The 18,560-nt window shown below is 38.7% G+C and overlaps 1 protein-coding gene and 1 long non-coding RNA gene across 4 annotated transcripts; both read right to left on the minus strand.

Moving 5' to 3' along the window:
• Positions 1–2,183: 2,183 nt before the first annotated feature.
• Positions 2,184–12,866, minus strand: HENMT1 (HEN methyltransferase 1). Of its 3 annotated transcripts, none has more exons than XM_065675237.1 (7): positions 12,781–12,866; positions 11,183–11,314; positions 10,153–10,265; positions 9,195–9,329; positions 8,621–8,803; positions 6,824–7,001; positions 2,184–5,159 (listed from the first exon to the last, which is right to left on the minus strand). In XM_065675237.1, exons 2-7 carry the CDS (start codon positions 11,297–11,299, stop codon positions 4,755–4,757), a joined length of 1,131 nt encoding a protein of 376 aa, XP_065531309.1. In that variant the 5' UTR covers positions 11,300–11,314; positions 12,781–12,866; the 3' UTR covers positions 2,184–4,754. The 3 variants fall into 3 exon arrangements, with proteins under 3 accessions (XP_065531309.1, XP_065531310.1, XP_065531311.1); XM_065675238.1 differs by lacking the exon at positions 12,781–12,866 and adding an exon at positions 12,430–12,450; XM_065675239.1 differs by lacking the exons at positions 10,153–10,265; positions 12,781–12,866 and having other exon boundaries at positions 11,183–11,296.
• Positions 12,867–14,558: 1,692 nt separating this feature from the next.
• LOC136012247 (uncharacterized) lies at positions 14,559–18,506 on the minus strand. Its single transcript, XR_010611638.1, has 3 exons — positions 18,071–18,506; positions 16,487–16,672; positions 14,559–15,633 (listed from the first exon to the last, which is right to left on the minus strand). It is a non-coding gene; the product is annotated as an uncharacterized LOC136012247 (long non-coding RNA).
• Between the last annotated feature and the right edge of the window lie 54 nt (positions 18,507–18,560).

Below are 18,560 nucleotides of genomic sequence, written 5' to 3' on the forward strand. Positions count from 1 at the left end.
GTATGTATTCCTTTTCTCATCATTGTATTCAAAATAACCAAGCCTTTTGGTACTGTAGTAAGCACCTGTTCTTATATTAAAAAAAAAATCAAAATCAGGATTGGTGAAAATTGCAGCTAATTTTAATACAAGCTATTTGTCACTTGGATCAGTTCAATAATCAACACATTGTATAGTAAGGATTAAGAGAAGTAACTGTACCACATACAACCAACTCCAGTCTCCACTGTCTTTTGGTACAAAGAAGAAGACAATGTTTCCCAAATTTCAGCAGAATATCCCAGAATTTCTTCTGTAGTTGTTGGCTCTCTTCTGGTTTTATGAATCAGCAGGTTCCTTACAGCACAAAAGGCAAATTTCATCAGCAAACAAATCCTGCAGTTAAGGATCTCAAAGTGGGGAGTTCTCCAAAATACAAAGTATACACATATATACATAAAATATTCATAACTGCTAGTCACCTTACTGAATACCAGCAGCTGCAAAAATAATCACTAAGGGTTTTATTAAAATGTCTTGCTTTTTCTACCTCTATGTTTTCAGACTGTTTGAGTGACATTTATATTGTAATGTGTCATTTAGACACTGTTCTTTTCTCAATCTGGAAGGAAAACATCTCGTGAATGAAAATAAGGCTATGCACCAATGTTGCATACACACATATGCCATACTATATGTGTACACATATGGCAATGGGAAAACCATTGTTGTAATGTAGGAAAAGATTTTCCCTTACTACTACATGAAAAAAGAAAAAAAAGCAGAGTCGTGAGGTACTTCAAATACTGTCACTGAACACTTTTGTATTTTGTAGACATTCTGCCATGAGAAAACAGAGACAAAGATGAGCATAGGAAAAATTATTTTCTGTCATTCTTGGAGCAAAATGAGTAGCTCTGCCTTCTCCCCACCCAACTGCTCATTCTGGCCTGCTCTCCTCTTCCCACTACAAATTCCTGTGACAGGTTACTTGATTCAATTCCCTTTGTGGCCTCACAGTGGGATCTGCCAAGGACAAAACACATCATAACATGCCTGTTAAAATTTCTGTGGGACAGGCAATTCCCATTGCTGCTTCCTTATTAAAAGCTAAAACAGCAACTAACTGCTTGGGGGTGATTTTATGTGAAATCTCCAAGCAAATGCTAGCAAACCTTTGCCCAACTACAGAATTGTATGTACAAGTAAAAAGTCCCAGCAACTAACCATTATGAGTTACACAAATTCCAGCTGTAACTGAACAATCCAAACCTCATTTACCAATAAAAATATAATCATGGAACAGAGCCTAAAACCATGAAAACCCATGGCCAGCAGGACAGAAATACATCAGAGGTTCATTAACTGCTAGATCCATGTGTTCTGAGAAATCTCTGGTGGAGACAATTAATTCCTCCAGCTGTCTCCACTAGGCTACAGAGGTTTATTGATTCAAGTAAGTGAAGCAGTATCTTTAGGATTTATTTATACCACTTCCTCACTTTGTTATTAATTTAAAACAGTGATCAGAAACATCCTGTTAAGCTATTCTGACCTATTGACTTGCTCAACAACCTATCAAGTTATTAAATTCAGTCATTAAATTGCAGTACCCTTAAATTCAGGGTACTGCACTGTATTTTTGGTTTTGTGTGGTCTGGCATTGCTTTTGGGTTTTTTTGGGGGGCGGGGTGGTTTTGTTTGGGTTGTTTTATGGGTTTTTTTGGGGGGTTTTGTTTTGGGTTTTTTTTGGGGTTTTTTGGTTTTTGCTTTTTGCCTTTTTTTTGTGCTAGTGGCGGGTTTATTTTTTTTCTACTTAATCTGGATTTTAAAGTTTTGAAACACTTAAGGGTGACCTGTTTTGAGATTTGTGTGCCATCTCCTAGTCAGTGATATCGTCACATGCATTCTGAAACATTTCATCTTCATTACCTTCCTTTCAGCATGCTCATTTGAGACATCAGAATTCACCTTTTGTCAGTTTCAACAGCAAGTTGAAGTGGGATACAATAAGTACTGTGTTTATTCCCAAATATGCATAACAGTTTAGTCAAAAGACCAACCTGACAATGAAGAGCTATGCACAGTGAATCCTACGAAAGGGTTTAACTACTCCTGGAAAGACTGTTCAATCCTTTAACAAAAAACTTACTTAACATTGATTTAAGGCAGTGGAAACCTGGTAAGCTAACACACAAAATAGCTTATTCCAATAAAAATCAGCAATCTCAAATGTTTATTCTCTAAATAATGCTTCTGTATATGCTATGTAATAGCTTCTTCAGTTTCAGTACACATAGGTATACTAACAAGCACAGAACACGAGGCCAAACATCTGTAGTTTGACTTGAAATCTTCCCCAGGAAAAGCATAAGCAAGAATGTTAAAGATTAGTTTTTAATGATAGCTATAGCAAATGCCAAACTAACAAGGGGAAGAGGACCCATGAACCCCTTAAAAACTTGATTACTCTTTTGGCCCCTTCACATTAGTCTATCAAATATTCACATAAACCATTTTCCAAGTGTAGCTACAAAGAGGGTACACTGTGTTGTGGAAAACCAAGCAAGTATTTGTATGCAGTTTTGTCAGCTCACAAGAAAGTCCTGTAGTTACATATTATCCAAACACAAAATTCAAAGCAAGTATCATTCCAAATCTGATGGAAGAAGAGGAGCATCTCTTTTCCTTATTTTGAAGTGATCAATCATGCTACAAAGTACACTAAACATAGAATGTTTCAAGAAAAAATGACACAGGAAAAAGTACAGTTTTGAAAAAACCCAAACCTTTTAAATTATAACAAATCATAAAGAGAACTGCAGAGACCTCATAACAAACCAATGCAACTCTCAAACAGCTATGCTTATTAGTGTCCAAAGAATATTTACCAGTTTTGAATTTTACATATATTTTAACATACCAACTATATCAAGTTCATATCACAATGTAAAAAAAAGTAAAACCATTCTAAATGCTGTATTGAAGATGAATTCTTAAAAATCTGGAGGTTTTTTTTCATAACAGCTGACCAAAGGGCATTCAGAAGGGAAGGAGCAGGAGATGGGGAGTGGGGCCTTCGAGGCAATGGGACAACTGCTTCTCCATTACATGAATCATAACTTCTGAGTGGATGCTTCCATCAAACCCCAGTCCTCACCTGATTTGTCAGATAAATCTGGTTTATAATGGCTGTACCTCAACTGCTGAGAAATTCATTCCTGGCACATGCACCCTTCCTGCTTTGTAACTAGAGGAGATTCACCACTAGTCAATAGTAAAGTCACTTCTGAGCCATTTATACATACTAGCACTATCAGTCTACCCTTGCTTCTTACACTAAGCAACCATTTCTGAGTCATTTGGTATTACAGAGCACTGCAGATCTTTCCCTGATTATCAATCTAATACAGATTCTGTACCATTTCTCAATTCAGAGAATTACAGGTGCCTTTTCCTGTTATGTCTAACCTTTTCCTCAATAATGTCAAGGAAATTCAAAAACTGAGAAGGTAGAATGCACTTACATTGAAGAAACAGTCAGCCCTTACACAGAATTTTTGTTTTCAGGAAGTTGTAAAACTTGCATGTTTCATAAACATGGAATCAGTTCTGATAACAGTAGCTCATCCCAAACTGCCAATGACATTGTGAAGCACGCACAAAATGAGGCCTTTTCGTTAACCATCTCTATACTCATAAGAAACACTAAGTTGACATATTAAAATTACTGGTGAAAAAATCTGGGTATGCAAAGAAGCTTAAGAACGGCAGTGCTTAGCTTCCTGTATGAAAATCCCAATCTTAGGAAGACACAGATTTTGAAGGATGCACAGGAGTCCATCATCTAACATTTGCTCACTGTGTATCACACATACAGTTAAGATCTACTTGAATCATCTTAGCCAAGTCAGTAAGCTCGACTATTTCTAACATCTGCCTTTCATGTCTGCAGAACGTACTAAGACTCTTTTAGACAACAGCTACATGAGGAAATACAAAGAAAATTTTTCCCAAATTCAAAGGGGCCAGGTCAGCATTCACAGCGACAGAACATTTTGGTTGGGTTTTACTTTGTTTTCTTTTTAAACAGAGTAGTCAAAGATACCAGTTCCAAATTAATTAATTTCAGCTTCTGGAAAGTTACATGATGCAAGTTATTTCCCAAGGTGCAGTTATCAAGAAACAGGATAACAACAGGGCTAAATCTACCTTTTATTCCTACTTTACATCCGACATCATGGCACTCTTCTCAAGTATGCAATTTACTGAACAAGAAACATATGCAGCATATTCCTATTTATCAGAACAATATCTGGTTTTCACAAAGGCCAAGTATGGGCTCATCTTGAAAGAGGCATCTAAAAATTCTATCCTATTCAGGAAAAACTTGCCTTAAACCTATGTCCAGCTTGTGTTATTCAGAACAACAATATAATTGCGTTATTAACTATCCTTGGAACTAACAAAAGATTATCAAAAACAATCTAGTCATGACAACTACAATAAGGTAATAAAAAATAAGGAGAAATACTTTAAATTTTTCTTCACAGGAATTAATTCCCTGATTTTAGCCTGATATTCTATTTCAAAACCTTATGAGTTACTTCGATCTTTGTCAGAAGCACTCATCTTCACTAAATGAAAGAGGTGCTGATGGATGAATACTGTAAAGTTTGTAAAATATTTTTTGGTTCTAGTTCACATAGAAAACACCATTTCACTGATAGTTAAAAAAATTCTTTCATTATTTTAACAAATTCATGAGAAATTTGTTATCTATCTTCATGTTCAGTATTGAGCATCACAGCAGAGCCATCATTGCTCAAAGTGACCTGGCCAGCAACAAGCTTGCTTAACTTCTCAAAGGTACCACAAAGTTGATTCACTCTGGGGAAAGAGAAGATTGTTGCAAGAGGTATATAAACCACATTTCCACTGACAGATGATTCCATGCTTTTTTCAACAGCCAGTTTTCCAAGATCTTCTGAGAAGCAGCTCACTGAAGGTTGGAATTTGGATTTTCTCTCAGCAGGATCACCATTATACTCCCCGTGTTCTGACATTAAACGCTTCAGCAGACTTTGCTTAATGATTTGTGATGTGAAAATAACTTCTCCAACCACTGCATTCTGCAGGTACTTCTCATCCTTAAGACATGGATACACTGCTTTGAAGACCTTTATAGCACACAACACAATAATATTTTCTTGTCAAAGAGAGCTTCTAAAATGTGAAGATTATTTTCAATTCAATCCTGTTTTGCTTACTACTTTAAACATATTCAGATAACACAAAAACTAGAAAATAGGACTTCAGGTATTACAACTACAATGGCAATTAGGTTAACAGAACTTAAATCAGGCTTATATTTCCATATATATTTTTCTAGATCAGGCAAGGTAAAAACCTGCAACTCTTCAATTCTTCTTAATCATTCTCTTCTTTTCCACATTGCTTATTCTAAGGCTCTGGTCACAGTTCCACATCTACACAGATTCTAAACTACTTCTGAAATGACATCTGGAAACCAGCACTACAGCTGTGTCTTTCATTCTGCTTCCAGAGTAAAACATGAAATATGCTCACACAGATGCAAAAAATGATTAAAAAAACCACCTCTAACATCACAATCTGTGAACTTGTACTGTGTTTTACACCGAGATTAATTCCAAGGCAATTAAGGAAACTAAGCAATCTCATTCCTATTAGTTTACGAGGAAGTGCCTTATACCAACACAACCACTGAAGCTCCAGTGTCTATAACTATGTCCTCTTACTTTCTGATTACTTCTTGAAATGATCATAGAATCACAGAATAGTTAGGGTTGGAAAGAACCTCAAGATCATCTAGTTCCAACCCCCCTGCCATGGACAGGGACACCTCACACTAAACTATTCCACCCAAGGCTTCATGCAACCTGGCCTTGAACACTGCCAGGGATGGAGCACTCACAGCCTCTCTGGGCAACCCATTCCAGTGCCTCACCACCCTAACAGGAAAGAATTTCCTCCTTGTGAGACCTCACCTAGAGCATTGTATGCAGTTTTGGTGTCCTCAACATAAAAAGGACATGGAACTACTGGAACAAGTCCAGAGGAGGGCCATGAGGACGATCAGGGGACTGGAGCACGTCCCGTATGAAGACAGGCTGAGGAAGTTGGGACTGTTCAGCCTGGAGAAGAGAAGGCTGCGTGGAGACCTCATAGCAGCCTTCCAGTACCTGAAGGGGGCCTACAGGGATGCTGGGAAGGGTCTCTTCATCAGGAACTGTAGTGACAAGACAAGGGGTAACGGGTTAAAACTTAAACAGAGGAAGTTTATATTGGATATAAGGAGGAAATTCTTTCCTGTTAGGGTGGTGAGGCACTGGAATGGGTTGCCCAGAGAGGCTGTGAGTGCTCTATCCCTGGCAGTGTTCAAGGCCAAGCTGGATGAAGCCTTGGGTGGAATGGTTTAGTGTGAGGTGTCCCTGCCTATGGCAGGGGGGCTGGAACTAGATGATCTTGAGGTCCTTTCCAACCCTAACTATTCTATGATTCTATGAAAAGTACCTGTCATAGAATGCCTGGACGAAAGAAAATTTTCATTCTAAGGATATCACTATGTTAACGTAAGAATGATTATCCGTACTGCTATTTAACAAATAACCTAGAACTGTAAGGCCTTTATACAACTAGAAACACAAATCATGTAGTTAACAGTCTTTTGATCTCACTGTATGTGTTAATCACAGCTAAGATTGGATAGTAACAGTAGTCGACAGTAAGAAGACCTTTACAGCCAGGTCATACAGAATTTTATCCTTTATTCAACCTCCTAAAGGAAGAAAGTAATACTTACTGTTTTGTAAACTGCTTCAGTGGGTTTCTCAGACTGAGTGGATACACTGGTTTGAGGATTTCTTTTAACAAACACACCTATTTGAGTACAAAAGCCAACATTCTCCATTCCTCTTGGTGGATGCCCCACACCAGTAAATTCCACTGAGTAATCATAGCATCTAGCAGTCTCTAGAGCCCTAAGAAACACAAAACATTGTGGTCATACTAAACATTCATCTTTTAATGTGATAAAGATGCAATCTCTAACAAAAGCAAGACCCTGAGCCTGTAAATGCTTGAGCAGATTTTTTTTTAGCAATACTCACATGCCTGAAGATAAGCACTGTCAAAATTTGCTGAATCAGAGCTGTAGCCATATGCCTACCCCAGCCTGACTCATTTAGTGTTGGTAATTTAGGCAACCAAACATTTGCATAGAATATGCATGTTCACAGCTACTTACTGTTTTAAGTGCACTGAAAATGAGCTAAAACCTACCAATTTTAGAGAACTATTTGAAAAGAACTCTTAAAAGACATACATACCACAAAACAAGAGACCAATTGATAGGCCAGAAAAGTGAGGTTTGTTGCAAATGTACAAAGAATGAAGTCTACCTAATCAAGGTTACAACAGTGCACATGACACCTAAATGAAAACCAATCTTCTAGTACTGCACATTAGCCAGTGTGAAAAAATCAATGGGGCAGTGAACTGAAATAGTACTATCTACTTGCACCATTCTCCAACAAAAAACAGTAAGCTAAATTAATATCCCACGTATTTTAAAGTACATTGAAATACTTATTTCACAACACAAAGAGTTTCTGTTTGGAAGTCGAAAACACAACTCCTTCAGCAATATCTGTATTTAATTCACATGCACCCAAAAGCAGAACCTAAATTTACTTTAGGTTGTATAAGTGGTCTCTAAGGTATTCATCCTTTAGCTAATAATGCAAGCAGGTTTTAGGATCATTATTTAGGGGAAAATATATGCCTCAAGCTTTGCAGAACTACATACTCAAAAAACCACTCCATGCATCAAAGTCTACGGCAGAAAAAAAAACACACTAATTTAAGGGGCAAGTTTTTCAAGATTGTTTCTAACTAAAAGCTAGCTTCTGAGGTATGGCATCTTTTCTGTACCATGTATTTTCTTCCACAACTGCCTGACAGCTGAATGATAATACAGGATATATATATCCCATTCCCTCTTTGTTTTTATTTCATCTACTGATAGTAGACTAACATACAGCTCATGCAACCCTCTGTCCTGTACAGATGCTCTGCACAGAGATCCACTAAACTATCCTTAACCTCATTCAACTTGCTATGCTACTATGAATATTTGATACATCTATTGGCATGCTCTTAGAGAAAGATCTGGACTAACAGAGCACTTAAATTATACCAGCATACATAGTGAGAACATTCCTTGGGGTTTTATGAAGCATTTCTATAGCAGGCTATTATTATGCACAAAGGTTAATTATTACTTTACACTTCAAACGTATTAATTGTAATTAAGGCATGCAAAAATGTTTTAAAAATAGTAAAAATAATAAAAATAGTAAGTCTTAAATATTTTTTGCAGATCATTTACAGCCAAAGCAAAACAACAACCATCCTAAAAAACAAGCCCCACAAAATATGCTTAGGTATTTATAACAGCAAAGGAATGCTTCACTAAATCAGGTGTGAAAGTCCGCTGACACCAAACCACATACACAAACCATTTGAAAACACGTATCTATTCCTTTCTCACACTACTGAACACTCAAAGCTACCAGGCTATGATGTTCAGCAAGCTTACCAGCTTTGAAACTGCAACTGGGTCCATTCAAATTTGTGGTCTGGATTTCTGAATAACTTCACTCCTGGAAGTAAAGGGTTGAATTCAGAATTTGGAGTACTGATAACAACCCTGCTTGGAGCCATGAAACCAAACACCACTTCAGGAAACTTCTTTAGTTCCGATTCTTCCAGGTGCTCTATTCTGTAAAGGATAAGTTTATGTATGTGTCTAAGAACACCCTAATGTATCTTATTAACAACCAGTCAAAACACCCTAAACCCATATCTATACCTTGGAATTTTAAGCCTAGCACTGCAATAGCCTAACACTAGCAATGTGGCTGAGTGGCAGCTTAGAGGTTTTTGTCTGTGACTATTTCCTCCTTCATTTTGTACTTTTCCCATCAATATCCTTCTCCTGCCATTAAGCTACCACCACATCAGTTTCTTAGTACGCTTAAGCACAATTTAGAAGATGACATATTCTGCTACTCCATTGTAACGTTTGCTCAACTCTGTTTCTAGTCCAGACAAAATTCCAAAGCAGGCCCTAATGAACTTGGAAAAACATAGTATGTTGGCTTAATACTCACAGTTCAAGGCACGTTACCAAGTCAAAACCAAGCATGCAAGGATCTTTATGGGCAACTGAACCATGATGCAAGGTAACAGTTAGGGATCTTTCACGTGGTTGCAAATAATCAACAGGAAGAGGAGACAACCTATGCCTACATAAGTATTGAAAACACAACGTTACAGAAAGGACCTTAGGGCAACATAAATTGTGCATGCAACTGAACTAGCTAACCTCCTACAGAGATCCCTTGTGAATCTCAAAAAGGTTAACAATTTTACACAGATTGACAAAAAGTAAAAAACCTTTCTAATACAAACACTTTTTATGACTACTGTGATAGAGAAAGAGCCAAGGAGTTAATCCAGCAATTGTCCTTATATCTATAAAACTTTCCACTGTACTCTCAAGACATTTGGAAAGATGCTTGTAATTTTAAAAGTAGCTCAGCTCTTGACATATTTTAGAGGAATTTGGGGGAAATTATTAGGCAATCATATTGACTTATTTTTCCCAAATAAGAACAACTAAAATATAGGCACAAATTTCATTCTGAAATACTGCATCACACAAAACACACAAATGTGAAACGCAAAACCTCACAGTCCTGGCATAACGGGTTGGACTTGAACATCTTAAAGGTCTTTTCTAACACAGCTGATTCTACAACTCCATGGTACTCATATAACATGTAAATTTGTTAAGTACCTTCACAAACACTGTACTTCCCAGGTGTACACAACACACCTTCAGGGCCATTCCATGACTTGGATCTTTGCCACATGTGGTGATGTTAGGCACATCTACAGCCAGGTGCACAGACACAGGTGCAATGTAATTAACAACAATACTCTTTATTTGCCAAGCTGGTATTTCCACATTTGCCCTTATTTTGAACTTCTTTACAAGAAAGAACGTAGCATGCCACTAGGTCAAGCCAAATACAAACCTTAAATTAACAACATGCAAGAGCTTACATTTTCTCTTTCATTACACTTCCACAGATATCTACCCCAGCTAACACTTCAATGCAACTGCAGAATTTCAGCATACAAAGCAGCGTGCAGTCAGCACATCCTAAGTCTGCCACCTGTAAGTTAGATATTAAACAATGTGTCAATGCTGTGCATTTCCAAACAATTTCACCTTGCATAACAAATTCTATATTTATTTCAAAATAGCTGTTTAATGATAAAAAGAACCATTTTAAAATCATAACCAAAACATACAGTTGCAAGCAGGATAGATGTGGATTTGAAATTTCTTTGAAGAGCCTACAAGATATTTTAAAAGCATTAACTTTCTGGTTTTACAGCTATAAACAAGTACACGTAGAACATTCCGCTGACTCTGAAGAATGTCTTTCACAAGTAATGATAAGTCATTAAGTATGAAAGCTGTGGCAATTTTCATGTTCACCACTGCTTTTCACTGGACTGCTCTCCATCCAAACCATTGTGAACACAAACCAAACCCCACTGCTCTTTCTCATTCCAAAGTCAAGGTTGGAAGGCTCAGCTCCCAACCCTTAAGTCATGAGTTGTTTCTATTCAGCCTACCTCTAACCCTGTAGGTAAACAAAAAGTTTACACACACACATTTTACACCCCAAGTCAGAAAATTCAAACACTTAAACACAAATGCAACACTCCCAAATTGTTATATCCAAAAGCAGATCTTAGTGCCATGACCTCTACAAGTTCATAAATGCACTGCTACAGCATTTCTCATTAATTTCTTGCATGCTCCCTAAGACATAAACATTTTCTGACCTAAACCTGAAGACAGAGGTATTCTGCAACTTCTTCCATTTTCAGAGGAGTGACACGTTAGAAAAGAGCAGACAAAATACAACATCATGTATATAGTTTAACTTACTTAAATTTTCAAAATGAGTATCACAACAACAGCCATGGGGGGCATGAAGGTTATTATATAAATACCTAATGAACTAATGTCTTTATTTTTGCCTTTAATTTCTAACATAAAAAGACAAAACATACCAACCTTCTTAGGTTCATATTTCCCCACTAAATCTTTAACAAACTGGTAGCGTTGTCTGTACAAAGGAGGTGTAAATTTAGTAAATCCTGTAAACTTCTCTTCCTTAAAGTTCTTATCCATAATATTTTCCTAATACTGAAATAGAAACGTAACACTTATTTTTCAGATTACTTTTTAACATATGAAATTAGTCTGTTGTTTTCACAATTAAGCAGAGGTAGACTTGATCACTATTTTATCCTGAGAATGTCAAAAATATAGCATTTAGCAAAATAAGGCACTAGCTGCATCCACATATGATGCAAATAACCTTTTAAGAAACCATTATATATATGCAATCATTAAACAAATTATTAAATTACATAATTTATCACTCTCCATCCAGCATACCTACATAGTTTTTACACAACTACAGCTTATTTTATCTTCCTTAGCTCTTCTGGCAGGAGAGGAAAAATTTGTAATTTCTCACGGAGATGCTTGCTTTCTCCCCTTTCACCTATTATTTTCTTTATCTTACAACACAAATGACTTACTATCTAGAATTGCGTACGTACAGCCCTACACAATTTCTACAATGGAACAACCAGCAGGAAATATATAAATAACTACTATATAGTGCAAAAAGAAGTGCTCTGCTGGGCATCAGCTTTAGATTTACTACGAGCTAAATCGTGTTATTAGTGCCTGGATTCTATAAATAAACTAATATAATACAACATGGCATTAAGAATCACAGCCATTAGTGCAATTCCAACTCTCCCACCTTTTACTAAAATCTACACTTCAGCGCACATAAATATTTAACAAGAAATATCCCCCCTAAACTTGAAAATAAGGCCCTAATGCACGACGACTGCGCCCCCACGGGAATCGCATTAAGTGAAAGACTGTGGGCACAGAATTCCCCAGCACCGGCAGCTCAGCCTCAGCTCACTACCGGCTCTAACGAACACCAGGCTCAGCCAACCAAAGCAGCTAGACTGAGCCTGCAAACAACCCGAACGCACCATAAGGTGTAGATCTATTTTACATATATATATATATATATATATATATATATATATATATATATCTCCCTCAAAAGAAGAAGCGGCCTCAGTGTTCGGACAATTACACGTCTCCCCAGGAGCAAAATAAGCCCGCTGAGGAGCTCGCTCGCAAGCGCCCACCTCCAGGCCTCCACAAGCTCCACGCCCGCAGGCTGCGCCCCGGCCCTCCCGACTCTGCACGAGCCTGGCCACAGCTACCTCAGCCCTCGACAGTGCTGCTGCAGAGCAGCCACGCCAGCCCAGCCCGAGCCCTCCTCCCTCTCCAAAGGGCCGCTCTCCGCAGTGCCCACGACGTGTATGGCGGAGCAAAGCTGGCCTTCCACGGCCTTTCGATAACTTCCCCCTCAACCCCTGCTCCTCTTTTTGGGCTTCCCCGCACCCCTCCCCCTCCATTTTCTCTCCCTAGGGTTGACCTCGAGCAAGCAACCACCACCCCCTACGAAAAGAACGCGCGGGAGCTGAGAGCTGGCCCTCAACAGAGGGCCTGAGGAGTAAAAGCCGCCTTTGTCGCAGCACTCCACCCCGTGCGGCTTATCGCGGCACTCACACCTGCCCCGGAAACACCTCGGCTCCGGCTGGTCGTCTGGAGCGCAGGGAACTGCTGCCCTTTAACAGGGAACTAGCTGTTCTACGCAGCAAAACCTCTGCTTACCTCTTTTTATGTAGGGTGGTGTCTTGTTTTAACGGAACAGGAGCACAGGTGTGATGAGGCACAGCTGAGGAAATTGGGGTTGTTTAGTCTGGAGAAAAGAAGGCTGGGGCGGGGGGGACCTTATCACTCTACAACTACCTGAAACGAGGTTGTAGTGAGGTGGCGGCTGATCTCCCAAGTAACAAGTGATAGGATAAGAGGTAACGGCGTCAAGCTGTGCCAGGGGCGGTTTAGATTGGAAATTAGATACAATTTCTTCACAGAGACGGTGCTCAGGCACTGAACAGGCTTCCCCGGAAAGTGGTGGAATTGCTGTCCCTGGAAGTGTTCTGGAACTGTGTAAATGAAGCCTTTAGTGACACAGTTTAGTGGTGGACTCGGCAGTCCTGGAGTAAAGACTGGACTTGATCTTAAAGGTCTTTTCCAGCCTGGATGATTTTATGATTACCAGCACATGAGCATCCAGAGATCCACCTGCTGTATTTATCTCTGCCTGTGCCAGCTTCCCTCAGTGTAATTACAAGGTGATTGGGAGTGGTGATGGTCACTAATCTTCACACTAAAAAGGCAAAACAACCCTACTGCTCATGCTGGTACTGCCAGCTGCTTTATGCCTCAGTACAGCTCCTGTGCTTGCAGATGGATTTGGTACTCTCCATAATGGAAACTTAAGGTATTGCAGTGGTGGTGACATGAAGTCAAAGTGTCCTGTCAAGGTCACTGAGGTAAACTACAAACAGCCCAAAGCAAATCAATATATTTTGCAGCAATTTATGGAGTATTTTCCACATTGGAGCAGGATTTGTCCCTCAAAGAGCAAGCAACTGTGTGGATGAACAGTGAAACCAGGAAGGAAAACATGGAGCTGAATTGCTTGTTACTTTCTCTGTTCACAAGTATGTAAAGCATTTTACTAATCACAGGGTGGGCCTGCTATATAAAAAGAGTTGTCTATCGATTCTGTCCAGGATTTAAGGAAGTTTGGATATGGTGGGAGTGAGAGCAGAGAATATTTGTTAGCTAAACTATATTTCAATGCTTTTTTAGTTTTCAGAAAATACTGAAAGTCTTTATGCTGAAATGTGCCTGTGATTGTTTAACCTTGACTATTTAATGCTATAAGTTTTGCAGGATGTGGTCTTCACAGAGTATATATAAGTAGCTAACAGCAGTCTAGCTCTCTTGTTTACTCAATAGCTAAGAAATGTATCAAAGTGTGCTTGCAAACTGGTAATCCTGCTGCTTTCAATTAGTTCAAGATACTGGAATGTTTTCATTCTGTTTGAAGTTGGTTTTTAGGTTTTGGAATACAACAGCAATTTTCTTTGTATTATTTTTGGTTTATGAGTAGTAGAAATAGGGAACCACCCATACAATTTCACAGTTGAGGTCCTTTTCTGTTACAACAGTGAAGTGCTAACAACAGTGTATGAGGCAGCCTATGAGTTGCTATTTCAATGGGAGATTGGCTTGCAAACAGGGTTTAAATATGTAAAAATCAGTAATGTTACAAAGCATACAGAGCAAACTTCTTTTAAAGTTTATATATAACATCTGGTCAATTACTTTAGTGGGATTTTCCCTCAATAGGCTTTAAAGACCTGCACAACCTAATTTGGCTGTAAGTAGAAACTATGTGTAGAGAATAATTCCCATTAAATGCCTTTGAGTAGTCTAGTAAATTGATTTTAACTTTTTAATTAGGTCCTCGCTTTTTAACAAAGAAAATAAACTGTTATTGAGCTAAAGGTATGAATACCTTGTGCAAGAAAGGATAGGTTCAAGTCTCTTTGTTTTATAACTCAAAATGGACTCAGTCAGAGTGATCAATGTGATCAGATAAAAGCCATTTAGTACAAAGCATCTATCCTTTTTATACTGTTGTCTGCATCTGCTTACAATAGTTTGCTGTAGTATAATCAATACATATACAATAGCTTAGTATATTATGCTTTGATACATATTCTTGCAGCACACAGCAACTAGTATAAAATTGATGAAATAAGCATATAGGAACTTAACCTTTAAAACTCGCTAACAGTTCACTATTTCGTATGTTAGCATATTCCAGTTTTTTCTTACCTCACTTGCACTGTTACTTTTGCTTCTTTACCCATGTCCTTCTTCATCTTTATTTCATGTCGAACTCCACGTAGGCACTTGCTGACTTGGGAATGTGGCCATTCTTTGCTAAAAATCCATCCACAGTTGTTCTTTTTGCCTGAATCGCAGTTTAATCCTGAACTATCATTTAGTACTTGTGTCTTAATTAGACAATCCGTAAACTGTGGATAATATTTGCATCTCAGTGAGATATTGTAAAGTTTATTAATAGAAGTCTTTAGTGTCCTAGATTAAAATGCTATAGATTTTGGTACTCAGTAAAATTCTACTCATAATTCAATATGACATTATTAAGAGAAAAAAAAAGGGGGGGGGGAAGAATAGTAGTGAAGTTATACAGTAAAAGTAAATTTGCAACAAATTGTGAATTCACACAATTTCCTTTGTAAGACTTCACCCAAAAATGTACCACTGTAAATAAAACCTTCAGAATTATCAGATGTTTAATTCTCCATTATCAAACAATGTAGTCATAGAAATCTCTTTTTTCATTGTTTTGTATTGGGTGGCAAAATTGACCATAGATCCCATCTTTTGAAGATTGACAACATGAAAGAAATAGACAGCCCTATTAGTAGTTTTAAGCTGCACAATCTGCTTTGACCCCAGCGAATCTGATCTTCTTGCTAGAAAAAAAAAAAAATTGAAAAAATATTGTGATTATTCCTCATAACATAAAATTTCTCCATTCTGTCACAAAAAAAAAAAAAAATCATTTAGTATGTCTAAAGTCTATGTCTGTTTTGGTCCATCGTGTCACACATCTCCCTTCTTCATGCAGTGGTATATCTACTTAAGTCTGACGACATCATAGAGTAATTTCTGTTGGGAGGGACTTTTAGATGTTATCTAGTGCACCCTTGCTCAAACAAGGTCCAGGTTGATGAGGTTCCTCAGAAACTTCAGCTCAAAGGTATTTCTAATATTACAATCTGTAAATTCAAACTGAAAGTTCCGGTTGTCTTTAGTTAAGCATGTCCACAAATTAAGCAAGCTATTTTTAGAGACGCCTGTTACTTCTGTACCATACAAAGAGCAAAAAATATATGACTATACTGGAATAAAAGCATCTCATAGTAGAAAGTCATGAATCAAGAAATCCTAAACTGCTAAAACTTATTTTATCCTTCAGTGTTTGGGATGAGAAAGAGAACTGTATACAGTTCCTGGACTTTCCTTTTGAAGCTGCACTACACATAATTAAATGCGATAGCAGAAGGTATCTAATGCAGCACTACTGCCAGAAGACAAAACACTGATATTTGACAGAAAAATACATGCAGCAATACTGCTTAACCTACAATTCAAGAGCTAACAGGCATTCCTCTTACAGCAGGTTCAGAGGATGTTCAGCGACTAGGTACCAGTACTTTTCTCCTCAGATTCAACTAACAGAGTAGGCCTGTTTGAGAAAATTCAGAATTCATCTGTTGAATGAGAAAGGAGTCTAGGCTTTTGCATATAGCACCATCCTCTTACCTTTTTTTTATTGTTATATATATATAGTTCCTTGCAGTCCTCCTTGTTCAAGTGTATGTTTGTTTTGTTTTGGCTCTGTTCTGTATAAAGACCAGCTGGGATGCTTGAGGAAAGAAAATCTCATTTTGAGCAAATGGCTTCCTGGTTTGCAGCTGTAAAGGTTTCAGCATCACCACCAAAAAGGATCTGCACAAGAAGAACAAAAATGTCATACAGAGGAAAACCACTTGAGGCTTGAATCATACTGACTAAATATTCCAACAGCAAAAGATAAACACATGAAAACACAATTTGGGTAACATAAATTACACAGAAATACAGGCTGTCTTGAAGTGATTACAGAAGACATTAAGGAAGTGCTCAGAGAGTCAAGGATACCCTAAAAAACCCCACCAGAACCACTCAGCTTCAAAGTCATTACTCTAGCTAGCTGTCTCCAGAACAAGATTACCTCACTGCTACAACACCTCGGTAGAATTAATTTTGTGATTAGTTCTTTAATTTCATGAGATTGTTAAATGGATGTTTGCTGCCTCAAGAGTCCTGTGCTAATAAATGGTTTTGTTAATATCTTTGTTAATATCTTTGGGACAAGGAGGCCAAAAGGAGTCTGGAGACGTTATTCCTAGAAAAGGGGTGTACTTTTCTAAGCTAAATGAAGAGCTTAGATAGCAGAGCAGGCAGTTTAGAGAAACTGGTAACTGTCAAACTGGGCCCTGATAAGAACACTTTTCTGCTACAGTATGAGCTCTAAGGTAAGTTAAAGGGCCAGATTAATGAAGATGAGTCACTGTTTCTGAGGTTTTCAATTTGTAATGAAGAGTGAGATGTTCTGTTTACAAGGTTTTCAACATATAATGAAGAGTGATTATACACTGTTTACAAGGAGGTAAATACTGCTGGAAGTATTTAAATTAAATTAGTTTTCAAATTCAAAATATAAATAAATTTTAAATAGTATACAATTAGAGATGCTGCTTCCACAGATGCTTCCTAACCAACTTAACCCTGCATCCCTTTCCTTTTGTGCTGAGCAATGCAAAGCCCTTCTCTGTGTGTACAATGTATTTTATCCTGCTATGCCTAGGTTGCTGACACTTTGGTGGACTTTCAGTAATTTTATTGCACATTCATTCCATGTTCAAAATCTCTTGGCAATTCCTGTACATTCGGTCTCCCTTTTGTACTTCTGGCTAAAGCTTGATATCAAAGTTTGTAACTAGTTTTTAACTTATTATTATTTTGCTTTTGCAAGAGCGTTCAGTTAAAAACCTGCTGGAAAACTTTGAATAATGAGTTAAATGTAACCTCGACATATTTAAGTTTCAGGCAAAACTGAAGTTTGTTTCCTGTTGGCATTTAACAGTTAATTTCTTAAATCTTAATGCTTTCAAATGCGTTAACCTAATTCTCATTGTTCCGAGTCTGTATGCAGTATTACTCATTTCCGAAGGAGATGTTCAGCTCGGGTTTAGCAGCACAGTTAGGTTTTTGGTGTATGACAAACCCTCAGAAGCTGCTCTGCCTGCTGGGGGAGCAAGCCTCGTACCCAGCGCTAGTTTTAGCGCGCCAGCTTTGCTGTACCCTGGCCGCAGATACACGCTTCCTCCGCCGAGATCCCTGCAAGCTCAACGACTTTGTCCTTATTTGTTAGCGCCGCCGGTGCTCGCTCCCCTGCTGTGCCCTGCCCTCGTTACCAACGGCCAGCACGACCGATGGCCCCACTACCGCGTTAGCTAAACGTCTGGCGTGGTCTGTGGCGTTCCCGTGACGGCAGCTGTCCGACCCCCGCGCACTGTGCTCGACAGGGTCGCCCGAAAGAACCACGGCCTGGCCGTTAGCGACCCTCGGGCAAAGGAGGGCGCGCTCCCCGCGACCCTAAAACGAGAAGGGGAAGCTGGCGACGGGTCTCGCCTCCCCGCTACGGGAGCGGCCGGCGGGTGAAGGAGAAAAAACACCCCTGCGCCCACACCGCGGGAAAGGACCAGGGCGGGGGGGCATTCTCCCGCCCAGCGCCGCCACGCTCCCCCGCGGGGATTGGCCGGCTCGGCCCCGGAAGGTGTGTCCGTCACTT

Source organism: Lathamus discolor, chromosome 3, assembly GCF_037157495.1.
Source record: "Lathamus discolor isolate bLatDis1 chromosome 3, bLatDis1.hap1, whole genome shotgun sequence".
In the NCBI taxonomy this organism is placed as follows: domain Eukaryota; kingdom Metazoa; phylum Chordata; class Aves; order Psittaciformes; family Psittacidae; genus Lathamus; species Lathamus discolor.

Coding starts and splice junctions, on each gene's coding strand:
- HENMT1 (XM_065675237.1), bottom strand. CDS start 11,299: ATGGATAAGAACTTTAAGGAAGAGAAGTTTACAGGATTTACTAAATTT. Junction 10,266..11,182: donor GGAAATATGAACCTAAGAAG/GTTGGTATGTTT, acceptor TCTAACTTACAG/GTGGCAGACTTAGGATGTGC. Junction 9,330..10,152: donor AGTGTAATGAAAGAGAAAAT/GTAAGCTCTTGC, acceptor ATACTTATGTAG/GCATAGGTTGTCTCCTCTTC.